This window comes from Geotrypetes seraphini, chromosome 4 (assembly GCF_902459505.1).
Source record: "Geotrypetes seraphini chromosome 4, aGeoSer1.1, whole genome shotgun sequence".
Lineage (NCBI taxonomy): Eukaryota > Metazoa > Chordata > Amphibia > Gymnophiona > Dermophiidae > Geotrypetes > Geotrypetes seraphini.
The window spans coordinates 6,715,469-6,734,187 of NC_047087.1; the positions used below are offsets into that span (position 1 = coordinate 6,715,469).

At 47.5% G+C, this 18,719-nt stretch overlaps 1 protein-coding gene across 1 annotated transcript in view; it reads right to left on the bottom strand.

Annotated features, from left to right (window-relative positions):
* Window positions 1-18,719, bottom strand: part of TCF25 (transcription factor 25) — an 82,583-nt gene that overhangs the window by 24,363 nt on the left and 39,501 nt on the right. Inside the window, exons 11-14 of the mRNA XM_033941245.1 lie at window positions 14,284-14,389; window positions 13,470-13,629; window positions 8,870-8,957; window positions 265-423 (exon numbers count right to left, since the gene is read on the bottom strand). Of these exons, the coding sequence (XP_033797136.1) occupies window positions 265-423; window positions 8,870-8,957; window positions 13,470-13,629; window positions 14,284-14,389 (513 nt within the window). The remainder of the gene's footprint in view (window positions 1-264; window positions 424-8,869; window positions 8,958-13,469; window positions 13,630-14,283; window positions 14,390-18,719) is intronic.

Here is an 18,719-nt window from a genome sequence, read left to right on the forward strand (position 1 = left end):
CCTTCAGCATAGAGCTGACTCATGCATTCAAACAAGCACTTGCCTAGGTGAAGGCCCTCCTAAAGAAAGCATGACACAGCCCATTCATGGCTCACATAGATCAGAGCCATTTCCCAGTCAAGCCTTTTAACATTTATTTACAGAATTAGGCTCTGCTTTTCCTTAATGTTCAAAGTGGACAACAGCGATAGAAACAGAAAAGTTAAAGACAGACTGTAAATACTTTGGGAGGATCCTCCCAAGAGAGGGGTGCGTTCTACTCACTTCTTTTCATACTCTTCCACTATCGGCTCCTGAGCATCCACCATTCGCAAGACTTGTTGCACATTGGTTTCCAGCCAGGTCATGACTGCAGGATCCTTCCAGAGGCTGTGAGTCCTCCCCAAATACAGGGCCACCAGTTGGCCCAGAGCAGGTGGCTGGCTACAGAGAAGAGACACTTTAATCTGGGATTTCAGAAACTCAGGTCCAAAATGAATATCTTTTCGTATTTCCCATTAGACCTCTTGTACTGGGAGCTTACGCAATATTTTACCTTCCAATTACAATATTACACAATCAAAAAATCATAGCTCATATTCCCTTTTACAGATCCCAACACATTCTTTTTAATGAACAGTAAGGTGGGAAATCCTGGATAAAGCAGCAGCTCTTGGATTGTCTAAGGAAAGTTAAATAATCCAGCTTCCATCAGATGGTTTCTAGACATGAGCTACGCAACTATTTAAGAATTTTGGGGGGAAAATTATACATAAACTAGACATTCGTATGTTAAAACCTACTAACTTTAGTGTCTTATATGTTAAACACTTCTACAATTAAATAATTAATCAATAAATTCACAGAAGCTAGCATTCAGCTAGAGAATGACACGGGGTGAAAAATTTGCCCCGTCACCGCGACCACCGTCCCTACCCCCGCCCCGTCCCCAAAACCACTGTACCCGCCCCATCCCCGCAGCATCCATACAAGCCTCAGTACTGCAATATTTAGCTTATTCCTTCCTTATAAATCAAAGTCCTGGCTGCTGAACTAGAGAAAGAGATGTTCAGCTGGCAGGGCTTGTTTATAAATTTTTATCAACACAACTAATATACTACTTTATCCTAAAGCAAAAAAAATAAATATAAATTTTTTCTCTACCTTTGTTGTCTGGTTTCTGCTTTCCTCATCTTCTCCTCATTCATTTCCTTCCATCCACTGTCTGCCTTCTCTGTCTCTTCCATATGCTCTGTTACTGTGCCTCTTCCTTCCATCTCTCCTTCCACCCCCCCAATTGGTCTGTTACCCTTCTTCCCTCTGCTCCCCCCATAGTTTGGAATCTCTCTCTTCCCCATTTCCCTTCAGCATCTGTTCCTCCCCCACCCAACCTTCCCCATTTCCCTTCAGCATCTGTTCCTCTCCACCCCACCTTCCCTTCAGCATCTGTTCTTCTCCAACCCACCTTTCCTCCCTTCCTGCTCCTTAACTTTGCGGCAGGAAATTTCTCTAAAAGTGCTTCCTACCTTCAACCAGAGCGTTGAAATCGCGTGTAGCTGCAGGAAAGGTCATCTCTGATGCAACGATTTCAACGCTCCGGCTGCAGGTAGGAAGCACTTTTAGAGAAATTACCTGCCGCGAAAATAAGGAGCAGGGAAGGAGATGCTCAGACAGCAGCGATCGGGCGGCAGCAATCAGAAGGGATGGAGGGAGGGAGATGTTATGGCTGCGGTGATCGGGCGGCAGCAGCTATCAGTATGGAGGGAGGGAGCGTGATCGGTGACCTTGCGCGTTCCCTCCACAGTGAATGGCCTTCTCCCCGTACCTGCGGTGACCACTTCTTTTCTCTCCCCTGTTTTGGCGGGCTAGCCATAGGTAACAGCCACCGTGTTGTTCTCTACGTTCAGCCACTCAACAATTCATCCTAGGCTTGTTCTCCCTGAAGATACAGATTGAAACCCAGCTTGAGTTAGAGGACAGTTAACTAACCTAACGGATGAGCTACACAATAGAAGTTTTTTAGAAGACAGTTCACGTTTATTATTGGACAATTGTGGAGCAGAAAGGACACACTTTTAAGAGGACCACAGACAATATAAGAAACAGATAAGTGCGATTTAAACCATTTGTTCCCAACACGGTGACTTCAGAATTTGCTAATTAAGAGATAAGAAGAGATAAGATAAAATTACAAAGAGAAGGAGTTTGCGCTATGATGGTCCAAATTATCTGCTTCAGATATGACCGTGGTGGAGGTACTGAGCACAATACACTAAATTTATTGATTATTTAATTGTAGAAGTGTTTAGCATATAAGACACTAAAGTTAGTAGGTTCTAGACATGTAACTGCTTAAACTTCTTCTCTTTTTGGTCCTAAGCTTCACAACAGCCCTCAAAACAAGAAAAAAAAATCCACCCCATGACAGCAAAAATCAATCCAATAAAAGCAGCCAACTGATGAAAGAATCTAAATGTCACTTAAAAGAACTCTATTGCTAATTCATGCACAAAAAAAAACAGGCAGCCACTGGCAGCCTTACAAAAGGAGAAATTAGGTTCTTACCTGCTAATTTACTTTCTTTTAGCTTCTCCAGACCAGTAGAGGTTAACTTTACGAATGGGTATATATCTAATCATGACCAGCAGGTGGAGACTGAAAACAAAACTTTGGGACAGTATATCCTAGCCCCTCCTCTCTATTTCCCTCAGTCTGCCGAATAGCCAAGCAGAACCAAGAACTGGAAAACAACAGAGAGAAAAAACAATACTCCGAAAGGAGTAACAAATAACATACCCAAAATGCTGTTGGAAAATGCAGAGGAGAAATTCCCGAAGGAAGAATGTCCCCACAGCTCGCCAGCTAAGCCAGCCGAGCCACAGCCGCTGTTCTTCAATTCTCCCCGGCCCTAGAAAAATACTAGAACCCGCAGCAAAAACCAAAAACTGCCCGCGCAACAGCCCCAACAACAACAACAACAGACAGGGTGGGGACCTCTACTGGTCTGGAGAAGCTAAAAGAAAGTAAATTAGCAGGTAAGAACCTAATTTCTCCTTCTTTAGCACTCTCCAGACCAGTAGAGGTTAACTTTACGAATGGGACGTACCAAAGCAGTCCCTCTCACGGGCGGGACCCCCGAAGGGCCGATACCAATACACGCTCACCGAACACCGCGTCCCGACGCGCCTGCACATCAACCCGATAATGACGAACAAAGGAATGCAAGGAAGACCAAACCGCAGCCTTACAAATATCCACTGGAGGCACGAGCGACGACTCAGCCCAAGAAGCCGCCTGACCCCGAGTGGAATGAGCCTTGAGAAACTCCGGAACAGGCTGCTGTTTCAGAAGATAAGCGGAAGCAATCGTCTCCTTGATCCAGCGCGCAATAGTAGCCTTAGAAGCGCCAGCTCCCCGACGAGGACCCGCCAGGAGGACAAAGAGATGATCGGACTTCCGGAATTCCTGGGTCCGCTGCACATAAGAGCGAAGGACCCGACCGACATCCAACTTGCGCAGCTGCCGTTGCTCAGAAGAGCCCTCCCGACCACCCAAGACTGGGAGAACCACCGATTGATTGACATGAAAAGGAGAAACAACCTTCGGCAGAAAGGAAGGAACAGGCCGCAAGACGACCCGCTCCCTAGAAAACTCCAAGAAGGGAGCCCTACAAGAGAAACCCTGCAGCTCAGAAACACGCCTAGCAGAAGTAATGGCCACCAAAAAGACCGCCTTCAAAGTAAGGTCCTTCAAAGAACAGACGTCCAAGGGCTCGAAAGGCGGACGCACCAAAACAGAGAGAACCAGATTAAGATCCCAAGAGGGAACCGAGGGCCGTAGGGGAGGCCTAAGAAACTTGGCCGCCCGCAAAAACCGAATCACATCAGGAAGAGCCGATAAACGCTGACCTGACACCAACCCTCGAAAAGCCGACAGGGCCGCAAGATGAACCCGGAGAGAAGACCAAGCCAGGCCTCTATCCAGGCCATCCTGCAAGAACTCTAGAATGTTAGGCAGAGAAGCGCGAAAAGAGGTCACTCCCCGCGCCCGACACCATTCCTCAAAGAGACGCCAAACCCGCACATAAGCCCGAGAGGTAGAAAGCCTCCGGGACCCCAACAGTGTAGAGATAACCTTGTCTGAATATCCCTTCTTGCTAAGGCGACCCCTTTCAAGAGCCACGCCGTAAGACAGAAGGGAGACGGGTCGAACATGGGAATGGGACCCTGCATCAGAAGGTCGTCCGAGAGAGGCAGAGGAAGAGGATCCGCTACCAGGTGCCTCACCAGATCCGCATACCACGGACGGCGAGGCCAATCCGGCGCCACCAGCACCACCAAACCCGGATGGTGAACAATGCGAAGAAGCACTCTGCCCACCAGCGGCCAAGGAGGGAACACATACAACAGCCCCTCCGTTGGCCACTGCTGGACCAGAGCATCCAGACCCTCGGCCAGACCGTCCCTGCGACGACTGAAGAAGCGGGGCACTTTGGCGTTGCCACCCGTGGCCATCAGGTCCATCAGGGGCTGCCCCCAAGCCTGCACTATCAACTGAAACGCCTCGGCGCCGAGACACCACTCTCCTGGATCTAGGAAGTGACGACTGAGGAAGTCTGCCTGAACATTTTCTACTCCGGCTATATGAGAGGCCGAGAGGTCCAGCAGATGGGATTCCGCCCAAACCATGAGCAGAGCCGCCTCCTGCGCCACCTGAGTGCTCTTGGTGCCCCCCTGACGATTGACATAAGCCACCGCCGTGGCATTGTCCGACAGCACTCTGACCGACTTGCCCATCAACAGGGAGTGGAAAGCCAACAGCGCCAGACGGACCGCTCTGGTCTCCAACACGTTGATCGACCAGGCGGCCTCCTCCGCGGACCAGGTGCCCTGAGCCGAGTGACCCAAACACTGAGCCCCCCAACCCAAGAGACTCGCATCCGTCAGGAGCACCGTCCACTGCGGGAGATCCAGACCCACCCCCTGAACAAGGTGAGGGGTCTGGAGCCACCAACGCAGACTGCAGCGCGCCAAGCCTCGCAGGGGAACCGGAACATCCATCCCGTGCCTCTGGGGAGACCACCTCCGGAGCAGAGCATACTGGAGAGGACGCAAGTGGGCCCGCGCCCACCTCACCACGTCCAGGGACGCCGCCATCGACCCCAAGACCTGGAGGAAATCTCGCGCCCGAGGACACCGGGACGCCAAAAGCAGGCGAATCTGAGATTGCAATTTGCTCACCCGGCCCTCTGGGAGGAAGACCCTCCCCAAGGAGGTGTCGAACAGCACCCCTAGGTACTCCAGACGCTGAGCCGGGACCAACCGACTCTTGGAAAGGTTGACCACCCAGCCCAGCGACCGGAGAAACTCCACCACCCGAGCAGTAACCCGGGAGCTTTCCTGCAACGACTTTGCCCGAATTAACCAGTCGTCCAGGTAGGGGTGTACCAGGATGCCCTCCGACCGCAAGGCTGCCGCGACGACCACCATCACCTTGGTGAACGTCCGAGGAGCCGTGGCCAGCCCAAAGGGAAGCGCACAGAACTGAAAGTGCCGACCCAAGATCGCAAAGCGCAGGAAACGCTGATGAGAGGCCCGAATGGGAACATGCAAGTAGGCCTCCGTCAGATCGAGAGAAGTGAGAAACTCCCCCGGCTGAACCGCCAGAATGACCGACCGCAGAGTTTCCATACGGAAAGAGGGAATCTTGAGAGCCCTGTTGACCCCTTTTAAATCGAGGATGGGCCGAAAGGTCCCCTCCTTTTTGGGCACCACAAAGTAAATGGAGTACCTGCCCGTGCCCCACTCCGGAGGGGGCACCGGAACAACTGCCCTGAGATCTAGCAAGCGCTGAAGGGTCTGGCGAAAAGCCTGCGTCTTCCCCGGAGTCTGACACGGAGAAGCGAGGAAAAAATCCGGCAGAGAGCGGGCGAACTCCAGGGCATAACCGTCCCGCACCACCTCCAGGACCCACCGATCGGACGTGATCTCGGCCCATTTGGGGAAAAATTCGCGCAGCTGAGCCCCCACCGGAACCAAAGGGGGCGCCGGCAAGGCGTCATTGTGCAGGACGGGAAGCGGGGGAACCGGCGGAGGGATTCCCTGCCCCCCGACGGGCCCCCCGAAAGGGCTGCATGCGCTGGAAGAACCGACCCCGGGAAAATCCCGGAGACTGGAAAGAAGCAGCCCCACGCCCAGGGCGATACTTGCGAAAATCCCGCAAACGCCCCCTGGCCGCACCCCCCCGAGACGCCGGGCGGGCACGGTCCTCCGGCAGACGGGGAACTATCGAGTCCGACAGAGTCTGAATCAACTTATCCAAGTCCTCTCCAAACAAAAACGACCCCCGAAAGGGAAATTTAGTAAGCTTAGCTTTGGACGCAGCATCCGCCGCCCAAGCGCGCAGCCACAACACACGCCTTGCGGCCACGCCAAAAGCCATAGACTTAGCCGATATCCGCACCAAGTCATATAGAGCATATGAGAGGAATGAGGCCGCCATCTCAATCTTCGCAACCTCCTGATCCACCAGAGACCAGTCGTCAGACTCTCGATCCAAGACCCGCTCCGCCCACCGAAAAACGGCGCGAGCGACCAGTCCCCCACAAATAGCCGCCTGGACCCCAAAGGCAGAGACCTGAAAATTTTGCTTAAGGATGCTCTCCAATTTGCGCTCCTCAGGGTCCCGCAAGGCAGAACCGCCCTCAACAGGCACGGTATGCCGCTTGGAAATTGCCGAGACCACCGCATCCACGACTGGCGAAGCTAACGTAGCCCGATCCCCTTCAGGAATGGGATACAGGCGAGCCATGCTGCGCGCCAGCCGAAACGGCGTCTCCGGCGTTTTCCACTGCTCCAGAATAATATCCCGAATATCCTGATGCATAGGAAAAGAGCGGGAAACGGAACGGATCCCCCGTAACAGGGGGTCCCCCACACGCGGAGTCTCCGGCGGCGCGTCCTCAAAACGCAAAACCGAAGAAACCTGTTGAATAAGGTCAGGCAGCTCATCTTTCTGAAAAAGGCGCACCACGGACGCCTCGTCACTGGAGAACGGGAAATCCGACAACCCGCCCCCAGCTTCCGTCCCCTCCAGAGAGTCCTGGAACTCCTCAGAAGGGTCCAGGTCCTCCTCCAGACCGACCCGTTCCTCCGACCACAAATTCTCGTCCCACGACACCCGCGGACGCTTGGACAAGGGAGGCGGCGGAGGGGACGTCACGCCAGACGAAAGAGGCAAAGCCGCAGGGAGCGCGGAGGAAAACCCACCCCCCGAAACCCCCTGGGCGCAACCGGGACCCCCAGTTGCCTGAAAATAGGCTCTGCATAAAGAAAAGAAAAATTCAGGAGAAAAACCCCCCGAGGGTCCCAAGGGACTCCCTGCCACAGCAGGGGACCCAGCAGAACCTTGCCCCTGCATAGTCAAAACAGGGGGAAGGTCACCTGAGGTGGAAGACAAAATGGAGGGGCCAGACAGAGAAGATGGCGGTTTTCCAGCCAAAAAAGCTCCCTCCATAGCCTGAAGCGGCTGAGAAACCTGAATAGTCTCAGCCGCTAAAGCAGGCAAGCCGGCATCAGCTGTCAAAAAATCAGCTGAGAGGGAATCCTTCGGGGAATTCCTCCGTGGGCGGTTGTGGAAGACCGGGCTTCCCCACTGCTCCAAGCCGACTCGCGAGGCACCATCGGCGGGGAGCTCTGGGCGCCTGCAGCCGCTGCCGACGGAGCTCCACCACCTCACCGACCCAAACCGCCGAGTTCAGGCCGGCCGCGAGTGCCTCGCGGCTGGACTAAAATTGTGTCCTACTCCCCCGGAGAAGGGCACAATTGCTCCAGACGCGACCTAGCTATAAAAAAGTGCTGGTTACATGAAAAAATACAGTAAAATACAGTTTTCTTAAAGGGAAACAACCCTTCAGACCAGCACTACCTCAGGATTTTTTTTTTTTTTTTTTTACAGAACAGACTCCACAGGCTCTCGAAGCAATATGCCTTGCTTGACTTAGGGGGCAAGGCTTACTGCTGAGGCTCCTCTAAAAAAATGTGGGGAGGTGGAGGAAGTGGGGGGAGGGACCCCGCTCGTGACCCGCCGGGTTTGACACCCCCGAGGTCGGACGAACCCCCAAACAGAGTCCGTCCAAGCTCCGTCCGGCTAAAAACAGGGACAATAAACCCCCTAAACAAATTCCAACAGCCCTACCAAGGGAGATGGGTACAGATCACTCAACACCTGCTGGAGACTGAAAGAAGACTGAGGGAAATAGAGAGGAGGGGCTAGGATATACTGTCCCAAAGTTTTGTTTTCAGTCTCCACCTGCTGGTCATGATTAGATATATACCCATTCGTAAAGTTAACCTCTACTGGTCTGGAGAGTGCTAAAGAATAGGCATTACACAAAATGAGCTTCCAAGGTTCAGGTCTGTAAAACCCACTATGTGCCCAGCACATCTCAAGGAAACAAACCAGTGGGAAAAGGACTGAAGAGGCAGACTCCTGCCTTTTGTTGTTTAAAAGCTCCGATTCACATCTCACTAAGTTTCCTCTGCTTTATGGATAGCAAAAAAGTACAGGAACTGCAATTGACAAATTTTTAGCATTGTAAACCGGCCAGGTACATGTTGATGGTCGGTATATTAAACACAATCAAACTTGAACAAGATTAAATGCACTGATTAAAGTACAACTATCCAAAAACACCTGTCTGAAAGCCAGAAAGAAGGTCTTGCTCCCCCTCGATCCTTCCTTTATTTTTTCAGGCTGAAAGAACAGCTACCTCCAAAGAGTGCCCACACACATCTGGAAACATCAGGCCCTCCCACTACTATAAATTCTACAGTTAATGGCAATTTGAAGAGCAGCTCCGTGACTCTTCATTTTGCAGTTGACCGTTTACCTTATTTGAGCTGTCAGCCCAAAGAAGGAATGGGATGAGACTCTTGAATCCGGTTGTATTCCACAGTGATCCAGCAAGGGCAGGAGGACTGGAAGGGAAACCATAGAATCAGTGTCTACTTCTCTGACCACCCTCTACATCAGGTACTTTAGTTAGATTGTGAGCCTTCGGGACAGTAAGGGAATGTCTAAGTACCTATTTTACTTATAATTTTAATGCACCCTATTGTCTATTTTTCTGTAAACCGCTTAGAATCCTAACGGAGTTTAGCGGTATATAAGAAATAAATTACATTACATTACATTACATTTATCCTGTGTGTGGGATGGGGATTTCCCACCTTTAAATCTGATGTTCCCGTTCCTTCCCCAACTCACCCAATCTTTTGCTCCTCTCCCTCCTACTAAGAGAAATTTAATCTACTAATTTTATTGAATCTTATCAGACCAGTCCTCTCTACAAGCAGATGGAGACAGAAAAGGCTGTGTTATGCCCTACTAGAGACAGCATGCAATTTACCCCCCACCCCCACCCCTCAGTATCACAGCCAAGAGACTCTGCCCAATTTATCCAACAGACAAGGAGAGAGGAATTGAACCCCCAAGTAGATTAGACTCCCTACTAACCATAATCTAATCTTAGATTTATATACTGAGTCATCCCTAAAAAAATAAAAATAAAAACAGGGCTCGACTCGGTTTACAACAGTTTATCTAAAAATGGATTTTAAGATTTTTCAGAAGATCTGAAGTGAAATACAAGATCTTATTTGAGAAGGTAGATCATTCCACAATGCAGTTAATAAAAACAAAAAAGAATGAGTCATTTTACTGACTGATCCGATACCTTTAACAGAGGGAAAGGAGAGTTTCTATGTATGAACAGGTCTACAACCCCGAAAATCTTGAAAAATTTAAGGACAAAGGAATCCATGAATCAAAGAGACCGCGTATAATTTTAAATACTATACTAGCACATTTGAACTGGATTCTAAAACGAAACGGAAGCCAATGTAGGGTTTAGCAAAGGTATCACATGATCGAATTTTGATTTCCCAAAAATCATCCTTGCAGTTTATTTTTAATTAACTGCAATCTTTTCTCATTTCCTTTACTTGAAACTAATATAGATGGCATTGCAATAGTCTAGTTGGGATGAAATGATTGATTGGTACCAGAACCAGTATGTGTCACCTAAGGACAACTTGTATCATAAGCTGTAACTTTCTGTGTGTCAAATTAGGATAACTATGGAAAACTGTAACTGGTAAACTTTATATTATGTCTATTAATATTAGACCCTAGTATGTATCAAGTTAGGAGAAAAACTTGTATTGTAAACTTGAACAGAAATTATGTACGAGTGTTAAACCTGTAACCCGTTCTGAGCTCTTTGGGGACAAGAGGATAGAAAACGAAATAAATAAGCTACAAAATAGCGTTGGTAAAATAGAGGACGTCAGCTCAAAAAGCATCTCTTAAGAGAATTGAATGAAAGAGGAATCTAAAAAGATTCCCAAGACTCTTTAAGAGAACTCGATTGGCAAAACCTCTCCAGTATTGCAAAATTGCAAGTTGAGGGCCAAACCATAACCGTTTGGTCTTTGCTGTAGTTTGGCAATACAGGAACTGATGTTAGCAGAGAAGTTATTTAAAACTTCCAATAAGATAAAAATATCATCAGCATAGGTGAGCAATTGGTGAAGATTTAGTGTGGTCATGTAGATGTTAAAAAGAATAGGAGATCATGGTGAATCCCGAGGGACGCCGCAGTGTAAGAAATCCTTTCAATCAATTTAGAACTTTTCCCTCTAGGCCCAGTTCTGAAAGAAGTTGGTTTACTACAGCGAAGGCCGCTGATAGATCGAATTGTAATAATATTGCATAACGATTCTGAGACAGAAGCTGTTGAATTTTTAAAATCAAGGATAACTAAGGTTTCTGTACTAAAATTAGAATGAAAACTAACAGTATAGAGAATTCATCTAAGTAATTTGAAAGTTGTCTGAAAATAGACTCAATTAACTTTCTGGAATTTGTTGCCAGAGAAATGTGGAGAAATCAGTTAGCTTAGCAGGGTTTAAAAAAGGTTTGGATAATTTCCTAAAAGTCCATAGGCCATTCTTGAGGTGGCTTGGGGAAATCCACTGCTTATTCCTAAGATAAGCAGCAAAAAATCTGTTTTACTACTTGGGATCTTGCTAGGTGTTTGGGACCTGGGTTGGCCACTGTTGGAAACAATGCAGAACTAATCTGCAGTATGCAGAGAGCACCCCAAGAAAAGCCTTCAGTAATGTGCATAGTTACAGAAACTCTCTACAGGATCTGGCAACTGGCTGGAAAATCTTCAAGCCTGTAATGAGAGTAACCGAGGCAGAAAGGAGCAGGCAACTCCAAACAACTGAGAGAAGACAGAGAGGACGAGGACCAACAGAAAGAAGATATCGAAGGTATAAACCTAATCTTCTATTCTGTTATGCCCCTTCCGGATTCCATATGCTAGGTGACGTACCAAAGCTATGTTAACTAAGGAGGGGCAGAAGAGCCTGCCCTCAAAACAGAGGTCTCGAAATCAGGATCAGAATGTGCTGCAACAACCACTCAGTTGCATGAGTTTCCGCCCACAACGCAGCCATACTATTTGTCGAATATGCCTTAAGCAAGATTGGCAGCTGCTTGCTGCGGGCAATGCAAGTTGTGGAAATGGCCACTGAAATCCCTAGAGCAATCAGATGCCAGTCTACCACGGTGAGTAGCAGCAGTTAGGACAAAACAAAGGTGATCAGACAGACTGAACTTAAGAGTCCTTTACAAATAATGGACATCCAATTTGCTAAGATCTGATCTTTGCACTCCTAACCTGTTGGATGAAATGCAGGCAACTAACCTCCTGGTTGACATGGAAAGCCGAGACAACCTTCAGCAAGAAGGAAGGTACAGTATGGAGAACGCATCAGTAATACAGAGAAAGGGTTCCCTGCACAAAAGAGCATAGCGTTCCAAAATACACCGTGCTGAGACTATGGCGACCAGAACAAAATGTCTTGATAATTTAGCTACTGCAAGAGACTTTTGTACAGACTGCTTGCAGAAATTGCAACTGGATCTGTTGACTAAACGATCTGGACATTGGTACAACGAGCGAAGTGATTAGATTTGCAGGCGATACAAAGTTATTCAGAGTAGTGAAGACGCAGGGGGATTGCGAAGATCTGCAACGTGACATAATCAGGCATGAGGAATGGGCATCCTCATGGCAGATGAGGTTTAACGTGGATAAGTGTAAAGTGATGCATGTCGATGGTGCGCCCTCACCTGGAGTACTGCATCCAGCACTGGTCGCCATACATGAAGGACACGGTACTACTCAAAAGGGTCCAGAGAAGAGTGACTAAAATGGTTAAGGGGCTGGAGGAGTTACCGTACAGTGAGAGACTGGAGAAACTGGGCCTCTTCTCCCTTGAAAATACTGAAGGGAATAGATTTAGCAGATAAAGACAGATTGTTCACCCTCTCCAAGGTAGGGAGAACGAGAGGGCATTCTCTAAAGTTGAAAGGGGATAGATTCCGTACAAACGTAAGGAGGTTCTTCTTCACCCAGAGAATGGTAGAAAACTGGAACGCTCTTCAGGAGTCTGTTAAAGGGAAAAACTCCCTCCAGGGATTCAAGACAAAGTTAGACAAGTTCCTGCTAAACTGGAAGGTAAGCAGGTGAGGCTGGACTCATTTAGAGCACTGGTCTTTGACCTGGGGGCCGCTGCGTGAGCGGACTGCTGGGCACGATGGACCACAGGTCTGACCCAGCAGCGGCAATTCCTATGTTCTCTCAGGCTACGGAGGATGTTGATTTCTGCAACTCCCAGACTGTGGGTTGGGATTGGCTGCACAGTACCTTACATAGGATGGGGCTCACAAGGTACGTTTTTATGTCCCCATCTGCTGGCTGAACAGCATAATCTGTTAATTCTGAACTGGTCTGGTGGAATTTGGATTTTGCTATCAGTTGACCTCTAGGTTCACAGCTTACTCTTATCCTCTCTCTTAATACATGCTCCAGTGTCACATTCTCTCCTATAATGCTCTGCAAAATGACATCTAATAATACTGTGAAGAAATCAGTGGAGAAGAAGGAGGAGAATAAAGGAAAATTAACCCTAACAGTGCTGAAAAGATGTTTTTAAAAGCATGAAAGAAATTTGTCTCCTGTACCTATCTTTCTCAACGTGCTGGACTTTCACTGCTGATCCTGTTCTCTCTAAGCCAGGGGTGTCAAACTCAGGGGCCAAAATCTAAAACACAGATCCTTCCTCACCCTGAGACACCAGTAGCACAATCAGGCACTTCTGTGGAGCGCCCTGCTCCAACCTAGCTTTTACACTGGGACTGGGTCCTTCTGCCTGCAAATGGGTACTGAGGCAGCATGATGAGGTGCTTGGAACGCCATTGGGACCGGGGCTGAACAGTCAGACACTCAGATGTGACACAGTCACCGAGGGCCACATAAAACTGCCAGGCAGGACGGATTTGGCCCCTGGGCCTTGTGTTTGATATGTGTGCTCTAAGTCCTTGCATTAAGGTGTAATGAGATAAATGATACTTACCACCAGGAAACATAATGAGTGCATTCTGGATGAGGTGGGCAGCCTTTTCCTGAAAATTGGTGAGGTCAGACTCTGAGATATCTTCCTGCTGACTCAGGAAAAAGTAGGCTAAGGGCACTGAAAAGGCAAAGTTCGGGAGCTGTGAGAGATTCCGGTGAGTCTAGGAATGAAAAAGAAAAATCAATCATGGGCATTGCATCTAAGAATGGACCCAGCTGTAGAAAACACTGCACCATTCCTGCCAGAAACTAGAGTATCCAATCTGTTAACTCAACATCTTCCAGCAAGAGCTAACAGAGATCAGGTCTTAGTCCTAAGAGAACAGGTTAGCAGAAGCTCAGAAGAATATAATTGCATCAGTGGTCCACTGAGCTCAGCTTCATGTCACTTAAGTACCCAGCAGGTCCCATTCCCACTCCCAGCACACTTGGAGAATACCCTCCCAAGCTTGCGCAGCAACTCCGGAAGGACTTCCCCCTACTCCCACCTCTCTTCCCAGAAGGAATGTCTAGCGGCCTATACTGACAAACATCAATTAAAATAGATAAGGATCTTCTCTTCCCCAAGTATGAAAAAAAATATATATAACTTTAAACTGGGCTCTGATCAGAACTGGAAACCAGTGATGAGAGATGGAGAATCCAGATTGAGTCTCACTGCAACCTTCTGAGTTGATAGGACACAGCTGTACCCCACTTCTTCTGCAATTCTGAGCAGCGTACAATGCTCTCATGCAGTAGACCTCCAATGGATGGCAGCTGACCATTTCTGATCTCTGCCACCCTCCTACCATGACTGTGCATTGAGAACCCACCTCCCACTCCTGGAACACACGGGTCAGGAACAGGTACTCCCGGGCTCGTAGAGACAGGAAATCAATTATTAGAAGTAAGCACAGTGGGTCATCCTCAGGATCCAAGCTTCAGAGGAAAAGGATGCACAGTCAAGGTTAAGAACTTTCTATATCTGCAAAACTTTAACAACAACAGAATAAAGACAAACATTAAGGCAGAAAGTCAGGTACAGGACTGAACCAGCTGATATAGAGGATGTTATGCATTTGTGTTCACAGAGACATGGGACCTGAGCAGACAAGAAACACGGGTCTTACTTCTCCCAAAGGATGTCCAGAAAAGCAATGTGAGAGACTTACTCACCAAAGAGGGGTACAGGGAACCAGGAAAAATTAGATCTGCTAATTTTCTTTCCTTGAGTCCCACCAGACCAATCCAGAACTAGTGGATGGAAACATAAATAAGTCCTATGTGCTTTGCCCAATAAGGGTACCATGGAGCCCTCAATATTTTGAATGACCAAGCAATAAGCTAAAATTCAGACTGATTCTTCTCTCTCTCCCAATCAAGATCTTTCCGTTTGCACACCCTAAGAACATTGGTCTTCAAGGGGTTCTGGCTAGGAGCCAAGCTCGACTTGAGTTCTGAACTATACGCTTGAGATCAGTGCGCTGGGAGTACAGCTAGACTTTTTACTGCATAGGGTATTTGGGTTGTTATAACCCGCCTTGAACTCCACTCTGGAGGATTTGGCATAACATCTTCTCTTTCTCACGAAATGCTGCTAAACTAAAACAGCTATAAAGAAAATAGATGCAAGCAGAATAGGGAAATGACCAGGTAAGACCTAATTTTAAGTTCAAATCTTTTTACTGATCTTTGAACGAAGAGCACTCGTGGTATAGGAGAATCCATCCAAACAAAGGTGCAACAATGTTTTCATTTTCTCCTCCCATAACCCCACCCTGTGAAGAGAGAACAATTCTCACCGAGGTCGTTCAGCCAGTATGAATCGAACAACCCTAAATCGAATGCACTAGTTGACATAATGAACAAAAGCAGCAAACTTGTTCATAGAAAAACCCATTTCCTTTCCCACCTACCCCACTCAGAAACTAAAGCCCAAAAGGCCAGATCAGTTCAAACCTGCTCTTTCAGCCACATCTCATCTATAGTGCTTAGGAAACATATGGGCCCTTTCACTTCTAAATTCTTTAAAGTCCCTTTTCTACCTACAGGCTTCCTAGCATTTAGCGTGTGCCAAGCTTAAAAGGGCCCCACAGGCAGCAAAGGCCAGGTCACCGCTCTGCGAATGTCAACTGGCACAACTGCATGGAGCTCCATCCTCTTCCCCCACTCTCTAAGATCTCCCTTTACAACTCCCTCTCCTTTCTGCCAGGTACAGCGCTGCAATGCGGCAGCTCTCCTCAAACACATTGGGAGTATATTTCCTATTAGAGAAGGCTCACACCACTGAGAAGATTTGTCACTTGAAGCCACTACTCCATACTACCTTTAGCTTGCTTCATCCAGGGATGCCCGACTTCAGAAGACTGTCAGAAAGTTCTGCTTCACACAGCGAGTAGTGAACGCCTGGAACGCTCTCCTGGAAGAGGTTATGGAGGAAACCACCATTCAAGGATTTAAGGGCAAGTTGGATGCACATCTTCTTGAAAGACACATTAATGGATACGAGTAACTAAGGTATTCGCCAGGGTAGGATTGGCTGAGCCTCCGCGAGTGCGGATCGCCGGACTAGATGGACCCAAGATCTGATCCGGTGCAGGCATTTCTTATGTTCTGTGTATGAGCTGACTGGCAACTTAAAAGAGAAGCCTGTAAAGGTCACATATGAACATGAGCCAGCAGTACCTCTATGGATGCTGTCACTAACCAACACCTACACACAATCCCACGCCTGAGGACACTGCTGCAATAGCAGCTCTCTGATCCAGCAGGAAATTTTCCTTTTCTGTTGAACCTCGCTCCCAAAAACTCTTAAGGACTCCAAGGGGAACCAGCTTCCTCTTGGGCAAGCTGACCACCCACTCCTGGTGTTGCTTGCTCACTCTCTTACTAGAATGAGCCATTCATCCAAGTATGGCTGGACTCTGATGCCTTACTGCTCAGAAATGCTACCACCATTACCTTGGAGAATATTCTGGGGACAACGGCACGATCAGGATAGAAAACGTCAATAATCTTCAAGGTAGAAGTCAAATTAGAATATGAAGAAGCACCTCTAAGGCCTTTAAGATTTCCATTTAAACTTTGAACCACCATTTTGAGGTCCAAAATTGAAATAATCTTTCTTTTTTGGGAACCCAAAAAGCATATGGAATACCTTCTCATGCCTCATTCAACGTCAGGAACTGGCAATACAGTTCCAAGACTTAGGAAGCTTTGAAACTCAGTCCACAGCTGCTACCTTCACCAGAAAGTGGCCTAGTGAGAGGGTAGAAAAACTCTAGTTTCTAACCATGATTTACCACATCCAAGATGCACAGGTCAAATGTGCTGATATTCTTCTAAAAAGTGAACCTGACTCACATTTGACCAGTTGGTTGCCTAACCAAATTTCTGTGAGGTCCACCACGTATCACTGCTGAGTTCGAGAAGATGCTGTAGCTTATGGTGCATTTTTTTGTCTATATTAAAGGATGTCTAATAATACTGAAAGAGGGAATGCTGAAAGGGAAAGAACCCAATGGGTCAGAACAATGGTCCCCCTAGCCCAGTAGCCCATCTTCACGAAGGCCAATGCAAGTCATAAGTACCTGCCAAAAACCCAAATATTAGCAGAATTCCATGTCACCGATCCAGGGCAAGCAGTGGCTTCTCCCATGTCTGTTTCAACAGAAGACTATGGACTTTTCCTCCAGGAACTTATCTAAACTTTTTTAAAAACTAGCTACTTTAGCTGTTCTTAGACATCCTCTGGCAATGCATCCTAGAGCTTAACAATTATCTGAGTGAAAAAATATCACCTCCTACTGGTTTTAAAGCAGGGGTGTCCAAACTTTTGGCTTCACTGGGCCACATTGGTTTCTGGTGCTGCACAAACGTGCAAACTCTGCAGCAAGACAGAGGAGGGAGCCGGCAAGACGGTAAACACCAGGGGGCAGCAGAAGAACACACTGCATCGTCCTTGACTGGGGCCGAACAAAATACTTCACTGGGCCGCAGGTTGGACACCCCTGTTTTAAAGTATTTCCCTGTAACTTCATCAAGTGTCCCCTAGCCTTTGTAAATCATGACGCAGTAAAAAAAAAAAAAAATAAAAAAAAAAAAATCGATCCACTTGTCCCCGTTCTACTCCACTCCGGATTTTGTAGACTTCAATCCTATCTCCCCTCAGCCGTCTCTTTTCCTCATACGAGAGGAGTTCCATCCCCTTTATCATCTTGGTGGCTCTTCTTTGAACCTTTTCTAGTGCCCTATATCTTTTTTGAGATAAGGAGAGAAGAACTGAATGCAATACTCAAGGGGAGATTGCACCAATGAGAGAGGCATTATAACACGCTTAGTCTTGTTAACCATCCCTTTTCTAGTAATTCCTAGCATCTTGTTTGCTTTGTTGGCTGCTGCCGCACATTGGGTGAAGATTTCAATGTATTGTCCATGATGAGACACAGATCTTTTTCTTGAGAGCTGACCCCCCAAAATGGACCCTAGAATCCCGGTAACTATGATTTAGATTATTCTTCCCAATGTACATCACTTTGCATTTGTCCACGTTACATTTCATCTGCCATTTGGATGCCCAGTCTTCCCATTTCCTAAGTCTTCCTGCAGTTGTTCAGTCCACATGTGTTTTAACAACTACGAACAGTTTAGTGTCATCTGCAAATTTAATCACCTCACTTGTTTAACTTATAAATGATCTGGAAATTGGAATGACAACACCGGTCCCAGTACAGATCCCTGCGGCACACCACTATTTACCCTCCTCCATTGAGAAAAATAGGGGTTTTTTTTAACCCTCCGTTTTCTTCCTCATAACCAATCCACAATTTGACATTGCCTCCAATCCCATGACTCTAATTTTCTCAGGAGCCTCTCGTGAGGATGGGACTTGATATACTGCCTTTCTGTGGTATTAATCAAAGCAGTTTACATACTATATACAGGTATTTATTTTGTACTTGGGACAATGGAGGGTTAAGGAGCTGCAGTGGGAATTCGCTGCTCCTGCACTTTCAGACAGAATGCCATAAGTGTTGGCAACTAATTGTAGCAGACACTGGCTGCACTCGCTGTGCAGGGGCCTCCACTTTGGATGCAACAAACAGAAATGTTATGCTAGCCTGTACTGGCTTTACTCAATACCGTTAACATGTCTCCAAGGCCAGAAAAAAAACCGCCCTCGCCTCAAATTCTCCCAGCTAACTTGTTCCATTATTGGTCTTGCTTGAAAAAGGAGATAGTTGTGGCTTCTTTGATAAAAGAAACTGAG